Source organism: Salmo salar, chromosome ssa03, assembly GCF_905237065.1.
Source record: "Salmo salar chromosome ssa03, Ssal_v3.1, whole genome shotgun sequence".
Lineage (NCBI taxonomy): Eukaryota > Metazoa > Chordata > Actinopteri > Salmoniformes > Salmonidae > Salmo > Salmo salar.
The window spans coordinates 28361326-28376641 of NC_059444.1; the positions used below are offsets into that span (position 1 = coordinate 28361326).

Sequence of the window (15316 nt, forward strand, 5' to 3'; positions counted from 1 at the left end):
TACATTTCTCTGTATTGACTACTCATATATTTCTCTGTACTGACTACTCATATATTTCTCTGTATTGACTACTCATATATTTCTCTGTATTGACTACTCATATATTTCTCTGTATTGACAACTCATACATTTCTCTGTATTGACTACTCATACATTTCTCTGTATTGACTACTCATCTATTTCCATTTCCTCATATTTTTCTACATTAAAATACGACCGAATATTAAAACAGAAGTTTAGCTTGACTATAATTTACACCAACTTCCAACAAAACCCCTAAAGTTAGGCATGTATGGTGTACAATGTTCCATCCATGCAAATACGTGAACATAGACATCAGTGAGCAGCAAAATATTAACATCAGATTGGGTAGGATTGTGTTTCTTTATTGTCATTTTTTAAAACATAAATTATGAAAGCTTCAAAAACGATTCCCATCGGATTTTATAAAACTCAATATGCAGCGGCAGCCTACTGTGAGAAAAAACAGAGTAAAGCTTTAAAATATTCTGATGTCTGCATGAGAAATCTATTAGGCTATAAACTGTCAGTGAGCAGCGAAAAGGATCGGACCCAAGCCCTCACTGCCAGAGCAAACATCTGTAGCCTATCCTGACCGTGTCTTGAATAAACGGTGCAGTTTCTTTTCTTAAAACGTATTTGAAATAGTATATTAGCATATTAGTCTATGATTTATGAATAACCCATACGCTAGAGTAAAAGCCATACCTGCTCTTCATGCTTTTGAGTCACTTTCACCGGCGCATTTGGCTCCTTGGGAGAAGTCATGATAACTAACTACAGCAGTGAGATCACAGCTGTCAAGCCCAAACAGACAGGTGCGGAGTGCTGCGAACCGTGCCGCGCTTTCAATTTCAATGGAGAGAGAGAGAGAGAGAGAGAGAGAGAGAGAGAGAGAGAGAGAGAGAGAGAGAGAGAGAGAGAGCTCAAATACACACCAATCCTCAGAGATGTGACACAGATGACACCCTTTCTTGTCTTTACAGCAATGAAGGCGAAAATGAGTAGAATTCAGTAAACCAATCATCACTGCACCTGACTGCATACAATAGAATAGCTTCAGTGAGGAGAGATTGACATTTGGTGAGCGGTCGAGCAATTCAGCTTTGCCTCCTTCCTCTTGTGTGTCATTATCATCATCATCAGCATCACACCTGTTCTCTGATCACTTCTGGACCAGTGATGCTGCTACTGAATGTGACTGATGAAACTTAGAGTGTAAATAAAAACTGTATTTCCAATATCCCCCTGCAGTAATTATATGGTAGATTGATGATGAGGGTAAAAGCGAAATGGTTAGAAGAAAATGATCTTTTGTCTTACTTTATATGAATAATTCAATATTTTTAATTGAACTTATTAAGAGTCATCTACACTGTGCAACTAAGGTGTTCTTTGAATGATGCAACTATGCAAATAGGGTTGGAAAGGAAAGTGAGAATAAAAAAAAATACAGGATTCATAAACACCATCACTGCACTTCCTTAAAATCTTTCTAATTTTGTCTCTCTCTTACAATCTTTAATTTATTTTCTGTAACACAATTAAGCCCAACTAATGAGACAATCCTTAATTTTTTATCACATTGACATTGTTAATTAATGTTGGCTCTGTTCCTTATCCACTCCTCCTCTCCTCCCTCCTAACTCTTCGCAAGTCTTAGGCTAATGAATGTTGAACCACGTTTTGCCCTATATACTGTCCTGTGGTCCCTGTGCTGCCATTGTGTGCAGGGCCAGTGTCTGTTGCTTCGTGTTGTTTTCCCCATAGTACTCATGGAAGCACACAGTTCTGTCATTCAACCACAGAGCCTAATTTTAGCCCAGTCCAGCCCTCACCTCCTCCCCAATGAGCTGTGAGGACTGAGGAGCCTTCCGCTCTGAGACCCAATGTGTCACTACCTATTCAGCTCACTTTGAGCAGCCAGCACCCCAGCCCTATCGCCAGCACTGAATCACGGGTCTGCATTGTTGGTGAAGTTGGTTAAAGTTTTAAGAATGAGAATATGAGGCCTTAAATGACCTTGGTTATTAGCCTTAGCTTTGCAGGTTGTTCTTTATCCATTTAACCTGTTTAGGATAGGGGGCAGTATTTTCACGGCCGGATAAAAAACGTACCCGATTTAATCTGGTTATTACTCCTGCCCAGAAACTAGAATATGCATATAATTAGTAGATGTGGATAGAAAACACCCTAAAGTTTCTAAAACTGTTTGAATGGTGTCTGTGAGTATAACAGAACTCATATGGCAGGCCAAAACCTGAGAAGATTCCATACAGGAAGTGCCCTCTCTGACCATTTCTTGTCCTTCTATAGCCTCTTTATGGAAAATAGAGGGTCTCTGCTGTAACGTGACATTTTCTAAGGCTCCCATAGGCTCTCAGAAGGCGCCAGAACGGGGAATGATGACTCTGCAGTCTCTGGGCGAAAAACAGTAGGGGTTTTGGAAAGTGGTCGATTTGAGAACAATGACACGGGCGCGCGCGTGCATGTGAAGACTCCATTTTCTATTTTCAGTCTTTGAACGAAAAAAAGGTCTCCCGGTCTGAATATTATCGCTATTTTACGAGAAAAATCGCATAAAAATTTATTTTAAACAGCGTTTGACATGCTTCGAAGTACGATAATGGAATATTTAGAATTTTTTTGTCACGATACGCGCCGGCGCGTCACCCTTCGGATAGTGTCTTGAACGCAAGAACAAAACGCCGCTATTTGGATATAACTATGGATTATTTGGAACCAAAACAACATTGGGTGTTGAAGTAGAAGTCCTGGGAGTACATTCTGACGAAGAACAGCAAAGGTAATCCAATTTTTCTTATAGTAAATCTGAGTTTGGTGAGTGCCAAACGTGGTGGGTGTCAAAATAGCTAGCCATGATGGCCGGGCTATCTACTCAGAATATTGTAAAATGTGCTTTCACCGAAAAGCTATTTTAAAATCGGACATAGCGATTGCATAAAGGAGTTCTGTATCTATAATTCTTAAAATAATTGTTATGTATTTTGTCAACGTTTATCGTGAGTAATTTAGTAAATTCACCGGAAGTTTGCGGTGGGTATGCTAGTTCTGAACATCACATGCTAATGTAAAAAGCTGGTTTTTGATATAAATATGAACTTGATTGAACAAAACATGCATGTATTGTATAACATAATGTCCTAGGAGTGTCATCTGATGAAGATCATCAAAGGTTAGTGCTGCATTTAGCTGTGGTTTTGGTTTTTGTGACATTATATGCTAGCTTGAAAAATGGGTGTCTGATTATTTCTGGCTGGGTACTCTCCTGACATAATCTAATGTTTTGCTTTCGTTGTAAAGCCTTTTTGAAATCGGACAATGTGGTTAGATAAAGGAGAGTCTTGTCTTTAAAAAGGTGTAAAATAGTCATATGTTAGAAAAATTGTTTTGGGATTTTTGAGGAGTTTGTAATTCCCGCCACGCTCTATCATTGGATATTGGCGAGGCATTCCGCTAGCGGAACATCTAGATGTAAGAGGTGTTAAAGTGGTTCCAGTTGTTCATGCATCCATTTAGATCCACAGATTATGAGCCACTGGTGCTACAGAATTTAGTGAGGATTTCAAGAAGTTTAAAAGATTGGACTTTTCCTAACTTTATAAACTACTAATCATGTAGTCCGGTGGTCTGGTAAATAATATTGTGTACTGATTTCATTGATAAGCAGCTAATCTATTTACAGGTTGAGGGAACACGTATCCTCACCTCTTGAGAGAGATGCTGAAGGTAAGGAGAGCTGAAACCTCAACTACAAAGGGATAACAACAAACATTTATACAGGTCATTTAATCTAATTAATATGGCCTCCAGGGGGGTTACTGCTGCATTCTGATTAGCCAAGATTAATGTTTGTGATGCTGACCATTGACAAAAGGTATTTTTGATAATGATTCAGTGATCTGGTGGTCCCTCTGTTGATGCCCCCATTCAGAGGTCAGAGAGTAACAGACAGTGACCGGTCTAACAAATGGGGCTTAGTTTTGGGGAACGTTATTACTTCTCCTCGTTATTTATGAGCTATGCAGACAACGCCAATGAGTCTTGAATGGATTACACCTCTCAAACCAATCTATAAACATGTGTTTACTCTTCAAGACCTCAGAGAACAAGCTGAATCATCGTAATGATGTTTGTACTAATTACTAAGCAGAGTAGGCACCTCCTCCTGTCTCCTAAAGAGAAATATGGTTTTAGCATACATGGCAATCTAATTTAACGAGTATCAATAATTTATATATATTCCATTTATCAGATTTACGTATGGGTGGCACCGGAAATCTAACCCTGGTATACAAACTGTCAATCAAAGCCTTAAAGTGCCCTAGCCAATGTACTACATACAATATGCTGTGCTGAGTCATTAGAACTTCTTAAGGCTAAGGGGCACTATTTCCACTTCCGGATGAAAAGTGTGCCCTAAGTAAACTGCCTGCTACTCAGGCCCAGAAGCTAGGATATGCATATAATTGGTAGATTTGGATAGAAAACACAGTAAAGTTTGTAAAACTGTTACAATTATGTCTGTGAGTATAACAGAACTTATTTGGCAGGCGAAATCCCGAGGACAAACCATCCAGGAATTAATTTTTTTGAGGTCACTCTCTTTTCAATGCATTTTCTATGTGGATCTAGATTTCTAAGGCACTTGCTTGCAGTTCCTATCGCTTCCACTAGATGTCAACAGTCTTTAGAAATTGGTTCATGTTTTTCCTTTGAGAAATGAAGAAGTAGGGCTGTTCAGAACGAGGGTCGAGTCTAGTGTACTGTTGTGGTTGGGGCGCGCCACCTGAAAGCTCACTCCACTTTGTTTTCGTCCGGTATTGAACACAGTTTATTCCGTCTTAAATTGTATCGATTATTTTTCTTTAAAAATACCTAAAGTTGGATTAGGAAAGTTGTTTGAAATGTTTAGATCAAGTTTACAGGTAACTTATTAGATACTTTGCAGTCATGTTGTGCGAGTTGGAACCGGTGTATTTTCTGAATCAAACGCGCCAAATAAATTGACATTTTGGGGATATAACGACAGAATTTATCGAACAAAAGGACCATTTGTGATGTTTAATGGACATATTGGAGTGCCAACAGAAGATCTTCAAAGGTAAGGCATGAATTATATCGTTATTTCTGACTTTTGTGTCGTGCCTGGTGGGTTGAAATGTGATTTTGATGTGTTTGTTTGATGGGGTGCTGCGCTCAGATAATAGCATGGTTTGCTTTCGGCGTAAAGCCTTTTTGAAATCTGACACTGTGACTGGATTAACAAGAAGTTCATCTTTAAACCGATGTATAACACTTGTATGATTTATGAATTATTATTATGAGTATTTCTGTTTTTGAATTTGGCGCACTGCTATTTCACTGCGTGTTGTCAAATCGGCGCGCAAAGGGATCACTAAGAAGTTAAACCACCTCGACCATAATCCCCTGTCTTGTCATCTGTGCTCTTACCAGCATTCTGGAGCGAACACAGAGTAAAACCTAACCTAAAGAATATACGGTACAACTGAGCCATACAGTACCACATTTATGAAGCACTCACAATAAATACACATAATTAATATCACCATTCTACAGAGCATTCTTCAAATCAAATCAAACTTTATTTGTCACATGCGCCGAATACAACAAGTGCAGACTTTACCATGAAATGCTTACTTACAAGCCCTTAACCAACAGTGCAGTTCTTCCACAGTAAGTTGAGTCTGAATACAAAGTGTGTGGCCACGCAGCCCCTTGAGAAACACTGTTGTATAGTAGTACTCCCACATGCAGTATAAATAGTTTCCGTTCCTTCCCATCAGACACTCTGTTTGTACTGGGCTGCCTGCATCTCACTCACTTTGTGGAACGTCTCTGAAAACTCCATAGAGATATCTCTAAAGTGAGATCCCGGTAGTACAGCCTGCATGCCTGCTTATTTCTATTAAACTGATGCTCTTCTTTCTCATGGTCATGGAAGCATACTCCCTGTTAATGTAGATTCAGAGCCAATCTCAGCAGAGCGACTGCCCTCTTGCACCAGTCAAATGTGGGGAAATGGTAAACTCGCCCCTCTAGAGAGTAGAGTAGGGAACATAAGCCTGACTCAGTGATGGGAGCTTGAAATAGAAACAAACCAATATTAGTGAAGAACTTTTCTAGGCTATATGTGTGGGTAGGTGATAACTACATGTATAAATATATTTCCTAGTTCTATAAACATAGTTCGCTCCTAATGTTGATTCAAGGAGATGTCATATTTTCAAAATATTGTTGTATTGTGTTTGAGGCTATATAGGCTCAATCAAGCAGATTATTTTAATTTGACCTTTATTTAACTAGGCAAGTCAGTTAAGAACAAATTCTTATTTACAATGGCCTCCCGGGGAACAGTGGGTTAACTGCCTTGTTCAGGGGCAGAACGACAGATTTTTACCTTGTCAGCTCAGGGACTCGATCCAGCAACCTTTCAGTTACTGACCTAACGCTCGAACCACTAAGCTACCTACTGCCCCATATTAACGTATTCCCTTTTCCAAACCTGCACTGCCTGAATCAAATCAGTCTTTTTGCAATGAGAAAACATCAATGTGCCTCGTAAAATTAGGCTATTGGAATCATAACTAAATAACATTTCATCAGGGAGTGTGTGCTTGTTCAAAACGTATTTTAATAACCACATAATAAACCTTTATTTATGGACAATGTTTTCATAGAAACTAAGTACAGATGTAATGTGTAGTGAAAGAAGTAACCTTCCGGCTACTCCGGAACTAGTCTAGTCAATATCTGTGTTTTCATAAAGCATACGGTAAAAGCAGAACGATAGGATTGTTAAACCTGGCAGCACAGACAGCCAGGTAAGACAACGGTGAGAACTGGGAAACTTCAGATAACGCTGAAATGTGTGGATATTTTAACTGACGGGGCCATACTTCAGTGACACCAAAGGTAAGATAGTTCAACATTTCAGCCCCACCTTGAACAATCAGTGATGGACAGCAGTTTGCAGAACCCAAAAATTGCAAACTGTGGACAGCTCCCATTGACAGATTTCAGCACCACATGAGATGGACAGCTTAATTGACAGATTTCTGCACCACATGAAATGGACAGCAAATGCACCGCTTCACTGGCAGCAGTGGAAGACTTCAGCAGATCAGTGCAAGGTCTGTTGTGGAACTAGCTCCTTCTATAGCTCCTCAAATCAATCAAATATAGCTTGTCATAACCAAACAGCTATACTCATAATCTGTTTGACATCTGTAGCATACACTATGCAGCATACGCTATTTCAAACAGGTTGTTGCTTAACAAATGTACAAAATGGTAAATAGATCAAAATGAATAAATCTCATATTTACGGGAGGAATTCAGAATACCGCAGTGACACAATGCAAGGTGTGTATAAGACTTAAAACTTCTCTCTCTTCACCCTGTTTTCTGTTACTTCCATTAATACATGCCCTCTAGTCATTCACTGAGGCACCGAAACACTGCTAAAAGATAAAAGCAAATGGATCCTAAATACTCAGTGTCCTAATCATTACCTACAATTTATTTGGAACCACATTGCTTTACGGACAGAGGGATGTGGTTGCGTTTGGACCATAAACCCCCTGAATTAAAAACAAAACACTGCTGATACAGTGGAGTGGGCTAGAGAACAACAGACAGGCCGAGCCAAACGACAGCAGAGCCTCAGACACAGTGACGGGCGGAAGGATTGATTATCACAGCCTAGGTAGGTGCCTGGCAACATCTATCTTCATCCTCCAGCAGACAGAAGGGAGCAACAACAGAACAGACATTCACATTTAATTGGAGAAATCTAACAATGATGGGTCAAGGGAGGCCAGGGGAGACTTTTCTAGCCGTTTGAGAATGAAAACACCATTAGGCATCTAAGCATGCATACACAATGGCTGTCTGGAGCTACATTTTGGTTGATTTATTCCTATTATGTTTCCTATTCGTCCAAGAACACATTTATAGCAGTGGTCCTAACACTAGAACCTTCATATTGTGTTGACCAGCATGTCAGTCAGTCCATGATCAGTAAATCCACAGTGCTGCCCCAGCATGTCAGTCAGTCCATGATCAGTCAATCCACAGTGCTACCCCAGAATGTTAGTCCACGGTCAGTCAGTCCACAGTGCTACCCCATCATGTATGCTAGCGCCGTCCAGTGATCACCAAGGGAAGCCACACACTTGCATGTTGGTCAGCAGCATTTAACAAACGTATTATCATTTGATGACCCAATCTACATAGTGGAGATACATTACCACTTATTCATGACACAGGCAGTTTAGCTATTGATGCAGAAACTAAGACATACTATGGGAATATCCCATAAATAGCAGGATTACAGTAAGTGTCCCTGGTTGAAATTGTTTCCACTTCACATTTACAAAAGAAATGCATTCACCTCATGCATGACATCTTTGATTCAAATGAGATGATCTGACTAAAGTGGCCAATCTAAACACGTAAGGATGGGAATTGGATGGTCATTACTGATTAGTCATGCCTGACCTGTGTCTCGAAATTCCTGTCTGTCACGTGAACTGATGGAGATGGTGGTTACTCCTGGAGAATAAAGCCACGTTTTACATAGCTCCTGTACGCTGCCTCTGTTAGGGACAAACCTGTCTAGACTGATGTTACATAAAGAGCCATGTCACCGTGGTAACTGATGTCCAGCTGTACAGGGTCATTAAAGAGACAGAGCAGGGAGTGTGCGGGGGAGAGGAGACAAAGGCCTTGCCAGCGGTGTGATAGCTGATCATTATCATCATCTGCTCTCCTCACTCCACTGACATCACAGTCCAAAGGGGTATCTGTACCCCCGCACACTGACCTGTACCCCCGCACACTGACCTGTACCCCCGCACACTGACCTGTACCCCCGCACACTGACCTGTACCCCCGCACACTGACCTGTACCCCCCGCACACTGACCTGTACCCCAGCACACTGACCTGTACCCCCGCACACTGACCTGTACCCCCGCACACTGACCTGTACCCCCGCACACTGACCTGTACCCCCCGCACACTGACCTGTACCCCAGCACACTGACCTGTACCCCCGCACACTGACCTGTACCCCCGCACACTGACCTGTACCCCCGCACACTGACCTGTATCCCCGCACACTGACCTGTACCCCAGCACACTGACCTGTACCCCATGCACACTGACCTGTTCCCCCGCACACTGACCTGTACCCCCGCACACTGACCTGTTCCCCCCGCACACTGACCTGTACCCCCGCACACTGACCTGTTCCCCCCGCACACTGACCTGTACCCCCCGCACACTGACCTGTAAAATATTTTCTTAACTCTATTTCTTAAACTGCATTGTTGGTTAAGGGCTTGTAAGTAAGCATTTCACGGTAAGTTCTACACCTGTTGTATTCGGTGGATGTGACAAATAACGATTTGATTTGATCCATCCAGACAACAACCACTTTAAACCATCTATGGCCAAACACACTATGCACTTTCTGTGGCTGAAACAGCGTTGAGGGCTATCTTAAAGGACAGATTAGACCTATTGGCTTGTATGTTAAAGGTGTGTGCGTGGATGTGTGTACTCATGGACAAAATAACGGCTGTATAAAGAACCAACTCAATGCACAACTGCAGCCCACTCGTGTAACACACAGAGTGTGCCTTCAAGCATTCCCTGAATTAGACCCTGTGGATCAGTGAGGTAGTTGTGAAGCGTCTCAAGGTTCCAATGCTGTGGCTGCAGGAAAAAACAACCTGTTCCCACGGTAACCACCAGACTAGGCCAGCTGTCTGACAAATCCAGGCATAGTTGAGTCTGTCACGTTCCCCACGCCCTTTGGTGTTACTCCATCTGGCCATCACTGACCACCCCCTCGCCTGACCTTCCCTGGCTGTTTGGATTTTCACACCGCGCACCTTCACTTTACAATTGGCAGCACGCAACACCTTCTTGAGCTGCCGCTCCATTCCAGTTTACCATGTGCATATTATCAGAGTGAAAGCACTGAGCAGCTCCATCTCCCATCCACAGCTCTTCTGTTCTACATCTTGGCAGGGGTATACCGGTATCCCTTCATATAGCCTCACTATTGTTATTTTATTGTGTTACTTTTTATTATTTTTACTTTAGTTTATTTGGTCAATCTTTTCTTAACTCTTTCTTGAACTGCACTGTTGGTTAAGGGCTTGTAAGTAAGCATTTCACGGTAAGGTCTACACTTGTTGTATTCAGCGCATGTGACAAACAAAGTTTGATTTGATTTGAAAGTCTGAAAGAGAACATTAAACTAGCGAGATGGGGGAGGATTGGCATAGTTCATCACAGTTAATCTGTATTCTAAAAGGTCGTCCATTCATTGCTGTAAAAACATGCACTTCCATCTGTCATGTAATAATGAGAGGGAGAGAAGTTTCGAAAAGAGAGTTTGAGTAGGCGCCTTTCTCATCGCTCAGTAATTACAGAAAGGTAATTAACAAGTCTATGGCTCCTTCATCAAGCTCATTATCTCATTTTTACCATCAGGGGCATTTCGCAGGGAAATCATTAATCTGCCACGAATGTCTGTCTCTCATACACGCATATACGCATGCACACACACTCACATACGAGTATGTACTGGCGCACACACACACATGCAAACACACACACACAGTACTAATATCCAATGGTCATTTCATTGAGTAGGTTTTTTGCCACCTTGTGTGTAATTGCATGACTTTTTGTACAGTAGGCCTATACGAGAGTTTGATGTGAGAGTGCCTTTAGGTACAAAGCAACTTTTACAAAGCTTTGTGTGTGTTCAGTTGTGGAGTGAAAGATTTTGGTCTGATGATTGCAGCTTTACACTGTTACAGAGGGCTCTGCTCACCCATGTGTAGTCTCTAGTCCCCATAAACCAACACAGGCTTGGAGCCCGACTGCATAATCTCTCACTGGTTTTGTTTACTTATGTTATGACTCCACTGATGGCTCCTTCGTCTCGCGCTTCTCTCCTGTCCTCACCTAGTGTGGGGAAAGCCAGGAGCAGACAGAGAAATGTGCCATCTCTTCCATCTCGGTCATGAATATTTCATAACAGCAACTTTTGTGGAATAGTTTAGTTCCAAGGGGAAAAAGACCCAAGAGGACCTCTTAGCAATTTACTGCAAAGTAATCAAGAAATAAACAGTTGTTGTTTTGTCCAAATGGGTATTAAGGGTATTAACCCAAACAGTCAAATCAAGTCGAAGGCAATCAAACTCTTAAACACAACTCATGACAGAAGAAACATCACTAAATCACTGTAGCTTTTATGTTGAGTGCCTTTAAAGCAAGAAGAGGTTTTCCAAATAACATGGACAAGTATTTCAGAAGCAAAACAGCAAGAATTCCAAAGACACCTGGGGCCTGTTCAGCATGGTGCAACGTTACAAAACGGTCAGACAGAATTGTACTGTGTAGAACAGATATGTTTGTCTTTCAGGTAGAATAGGGAATCGTGTCGGTCAGCTTTATTCTCTACATTACTACCCTGCAACATTTAAACAGTAGTCCTCGCAGCAAAAAACAATCCAAAGGTAAAACGATCTGCAACGTTCACCTCACTAAAGCCACCCCTGATCCACACACTCTCTTCATCATGACTCAGCACTCATTAAAGGGCCATTAACCCATCTGCTGTTATAGTGACATAAACCAGACTTATGGGCCTCATCAACTTTATTCCTCCCCATCAACTGCTTACAATAGAGCCGTAAAACACGAATGAAGCCAAAGGACCTTTAAAATCAAAGCTATTTATTGGCAAGTAGTTACCATGGTAATCTAGCATGGAGTGAGCACAACAACAGCAATAAAATATGAATGAATAGTAACAGGGGGCTTTGCAGTGGCAGGTCAAGGATATAATACATTATCTACAGCAGAAAAACATTGCCTGTCAAACGTAGCACTCCAAACCTGACAGTTGGCAAGACAGCACAAACAGATCTCGGACCAGGCTAAAAGAACGTGCAGCACTTCAGGAATAAGATGAAATCCAGGTGAGTCTCAAGGAGCAGAAAGTTCTTGATCAATCTTAAAACACAAGTTAACAGAGCCTGGTTCGTGTCTGTATGTGAGGGGAAATAAAGCTAAATATATCCTGGGGCAGAGTCAAGGGCATGACGAAGAATATATCCATACAAAATGTCCTCCTGTAATTACTGTTCAACGAGAGGAAGGAGCATGGTCAAGGATAACCATAGAACCCAACATAGGGTTGGGCATAAAGGAGAATCCGGTGTAGGCAAATTCAACGGTTTAGACTAAGTATTATATCAGATTTAATCCTTTAAAAAAAGTATTATCGATGTGTGAAGTTTTGAAAGCCTCTCTCACATTCGTACTCAGCTCTCTCTCATTCAGTCAGGGGCGCAACTTTGGTTCCAGTCGGATACACACTTCAAACAGCCTACCCGACTGCTCTGAGGCGTCTGCATGGTCCTAAAGCACACCATTGAGTCGTTTTGTATCATATTCCAATGATAAAACTGTGGGGGACAAAAATGCAATTTCAGAATGTGGGGCGGATATGTCCCGTCCCCGTCCCCAGTGAAAGTTGCACCCCTGCATTCGGTAGTAACATTACCTCTTCTCTACAGACCCAGCGAAAACACCCCCAAACACACATACAAACATGACGCAAATAATGTTTCACAGAACAAAGACAATCCCACTTGTGAACATCAATGAGACACACAGCATCGTGGCAAAGCCAAATCTCTCAGGAGCTTGGACATATACATATGAAATGTTCAGTCATATCACAATATCAAAGCAACAGAGATGACAAAACCCTGGGATGTTGCACTGGAAATACCAACAGATCAGTATCAGCACAGCACAGCATATTAACATGAGGTGATCAAAATTACAGAGGATATAGTCTCCATACATGAGTCCTCACCGCACCTTGTTGGCCTGAGTTTGGCCAGCCTATTTTGGCCAATAGCCTGCTGACTTTCGTATATGCTCAGGACTGGTAGTATATGTCGAGGAGCAGCCAATAGTTTTATAGTTTGGTCAGGTACAGTTGAATCACAAATGAGGCAATATGAGGTCCATGCACTCTGGCAAAATATGGAGCAGCTCTTAGCACCAAGAAACCTTCATTGGAATAGTAATACAATATTAATCAGGAGAATGCATTAGAGTAAGCATTGTAAATGTATTAGGATATGCATGAGAGGATTTCCAATGGTTGAAAAAAACTAAATGGTATTACAAAGGATGAGAAGGTCTAATTCACTTGGAGTCATAATAAACATAAAACATAAAGCTTTACTACATACTTTGAGCTGGGGTGTAATCATTACTCTCTAATCATTACTCCAAATATTCTGGTTTGCAACAAAAAACAGTTGTTATTGGACAGATTCAGGTAGGTCCCTCTCTGTTTGCTGAATCTGTCCAATTGAAACGCTAGGAATGTTTTGCAACTGTTTGGAGTAATGATTATACCCCTGCTGACTATGCATGTTAAGGTATTATCTAAGAGAAGCACATTACAGAAACGGGATTGTTTACCACAACTTATACCCATGGATATGGTCCATTATGATACACTGTACATCACTACCCACCTAATGGATCCTTCGCTGTAAGTGTCCTTTGGGGTATTTCAAAACTGTAAAACTATATTTGTGAGAAGGTTGGGGGCTCTGAAATGTCCGTACTCTGTCTCTTCTAGCTTATATGGCAGGGCATTCTTCACATAAAAACGCGATGCTCTAATGGTAAACATCAGGTAACAATTGTTCTTAGTACTGCTTTTCTTTTCGAGCAAAGAAGATTATTTGGACAACATGACGACTCCTTTTATGTTAGCTTCTCTATACAATACCTTTGTGCCCACCTAGCTTTGAATTTCAGCAATAAGGCCATCTGTGTTGCTACAACAGTAAATACCCAGCCCCTATTATCTCGGCTGGGGAAGCATTGTTTTTAATTACTGTGCAACTTGTTTCTGGAATGTGCAGCAGAATTGTTTACATTCCATTTATTTTATGTGCAATAAAATATAGAGAACTGTACCAAAGCTCATTTGTTGGAGAAACATATATCTTCAAAGTGAGAATGCGACAACAAACACCTGAAAGGTTTGACTGAGGGAAAAGGATAGATCACGCTGACAAATGTCTCAACTATCTGAGACAGTTAATTGCAAATCATAACACCCATACTTCAACCAATATATTAACAATCTTGGTAATACATCAAGCTAACACAAAATCAGGCCAACATTATGTTCCCAAATCCATACAAATCCATCTGCAAAGCCCTAAATATCAGAGAAATAAAAATCTAGGAACATCAAAGTTGTCAAAGCTATAAAGTCACACCAAGAACAAATGTATAAGTAGAGAGGCCAAACTCACCTTCCACACTCTTTCCACTCTGGATAACTTGCGAGTTTTCATTCCAAGTGTTAGGAAGGGCTGTTAGCATGAGCCAGAGACTGAGCAGAGTGATATGGACTGGCTGAGTGAAGCTGAGTCAAGATCTGTCCATAGTGGAGACACACCTTAGCCCATCATGGTGAGAGCCTTCATACACTCAGCGATTCAGCATAAAATCCCCAAGCCTCACATTAACAAACTGTGTGTGTGTGTGTGTGTGTGTGTGTGTGTGTGTGTGTGTGTGTGTGTGTGTGTGTGTGTGTGTGTGTGTGTGTGTGTGTGTGTGTGTGTGTGTGTGTGTGTGTGTGTGTGTGTGTGCTAGAGAGTATGTTTGTATTCAGTCCAGCTTAGCTCAGCAAGACACCGAGACACAGCCCTCCTTTCTCAAGTGTAGACAAGCGTCATCGTAAGGACCCCCTGTTGAGCTAGCCAACAGCGGCTAGAACGTGACACCCATCCTATCAAACTAAAGCAGGTCAGGTCAGTATACAGAGTGACTCTACAGTATAAGATAGAACTAGCTGTCTGACGGCTACAAATGGCCATTCACACACACACACACACACACGCACACACACACACACACACACGCGCACACACACACACACACACACACACACACACACACACACACACACACACACACACACACACACACACACACACACACACACACACACACACACACACACACACACACACAATGCTGAAACACAACACTATGGGAGTCAATGGGACAGGCTCTCAGCTCAGCATCATCTCTTTCACAACAATCAGCACTAAGTCACTTACCAGGGCCATTATCTCACTCTCCCCATTCAGCCAAGATCAGCATAACACTCCACACCA

General features: G+C 41.6%; 1 protein-coding gene across 2 annotated transcripts in view; it reads right to left on the reverse strand.

Moving 5' to 3' along the window:
* LOC106599258 (dipeptidyl aminopeptidase-like protein 6) overlaps positions 1-15316 on the reverse strand; it is a 128980-nt gene that overhangs the window by 77061 nt on the left and 36603 nt on the right. The window contains exon 1 of one of the 2 annotated variants that reach the window (XM_014190397.2): positions 730-856. The exons of the other annotated variant lie outside the window; for it this stretch is intronic. Within the exon in view, the coding sequence (XP_014045872.1) occupies positions 730-789 (60 nt within the window). The 5' untranslated portion in view covers positions 790-856. Of the gene's footprint in view, positions 1-729; positions 857-15316 lie in introns of those variants that run through there. 2 annotated transcript variants of the gene reach the window in all.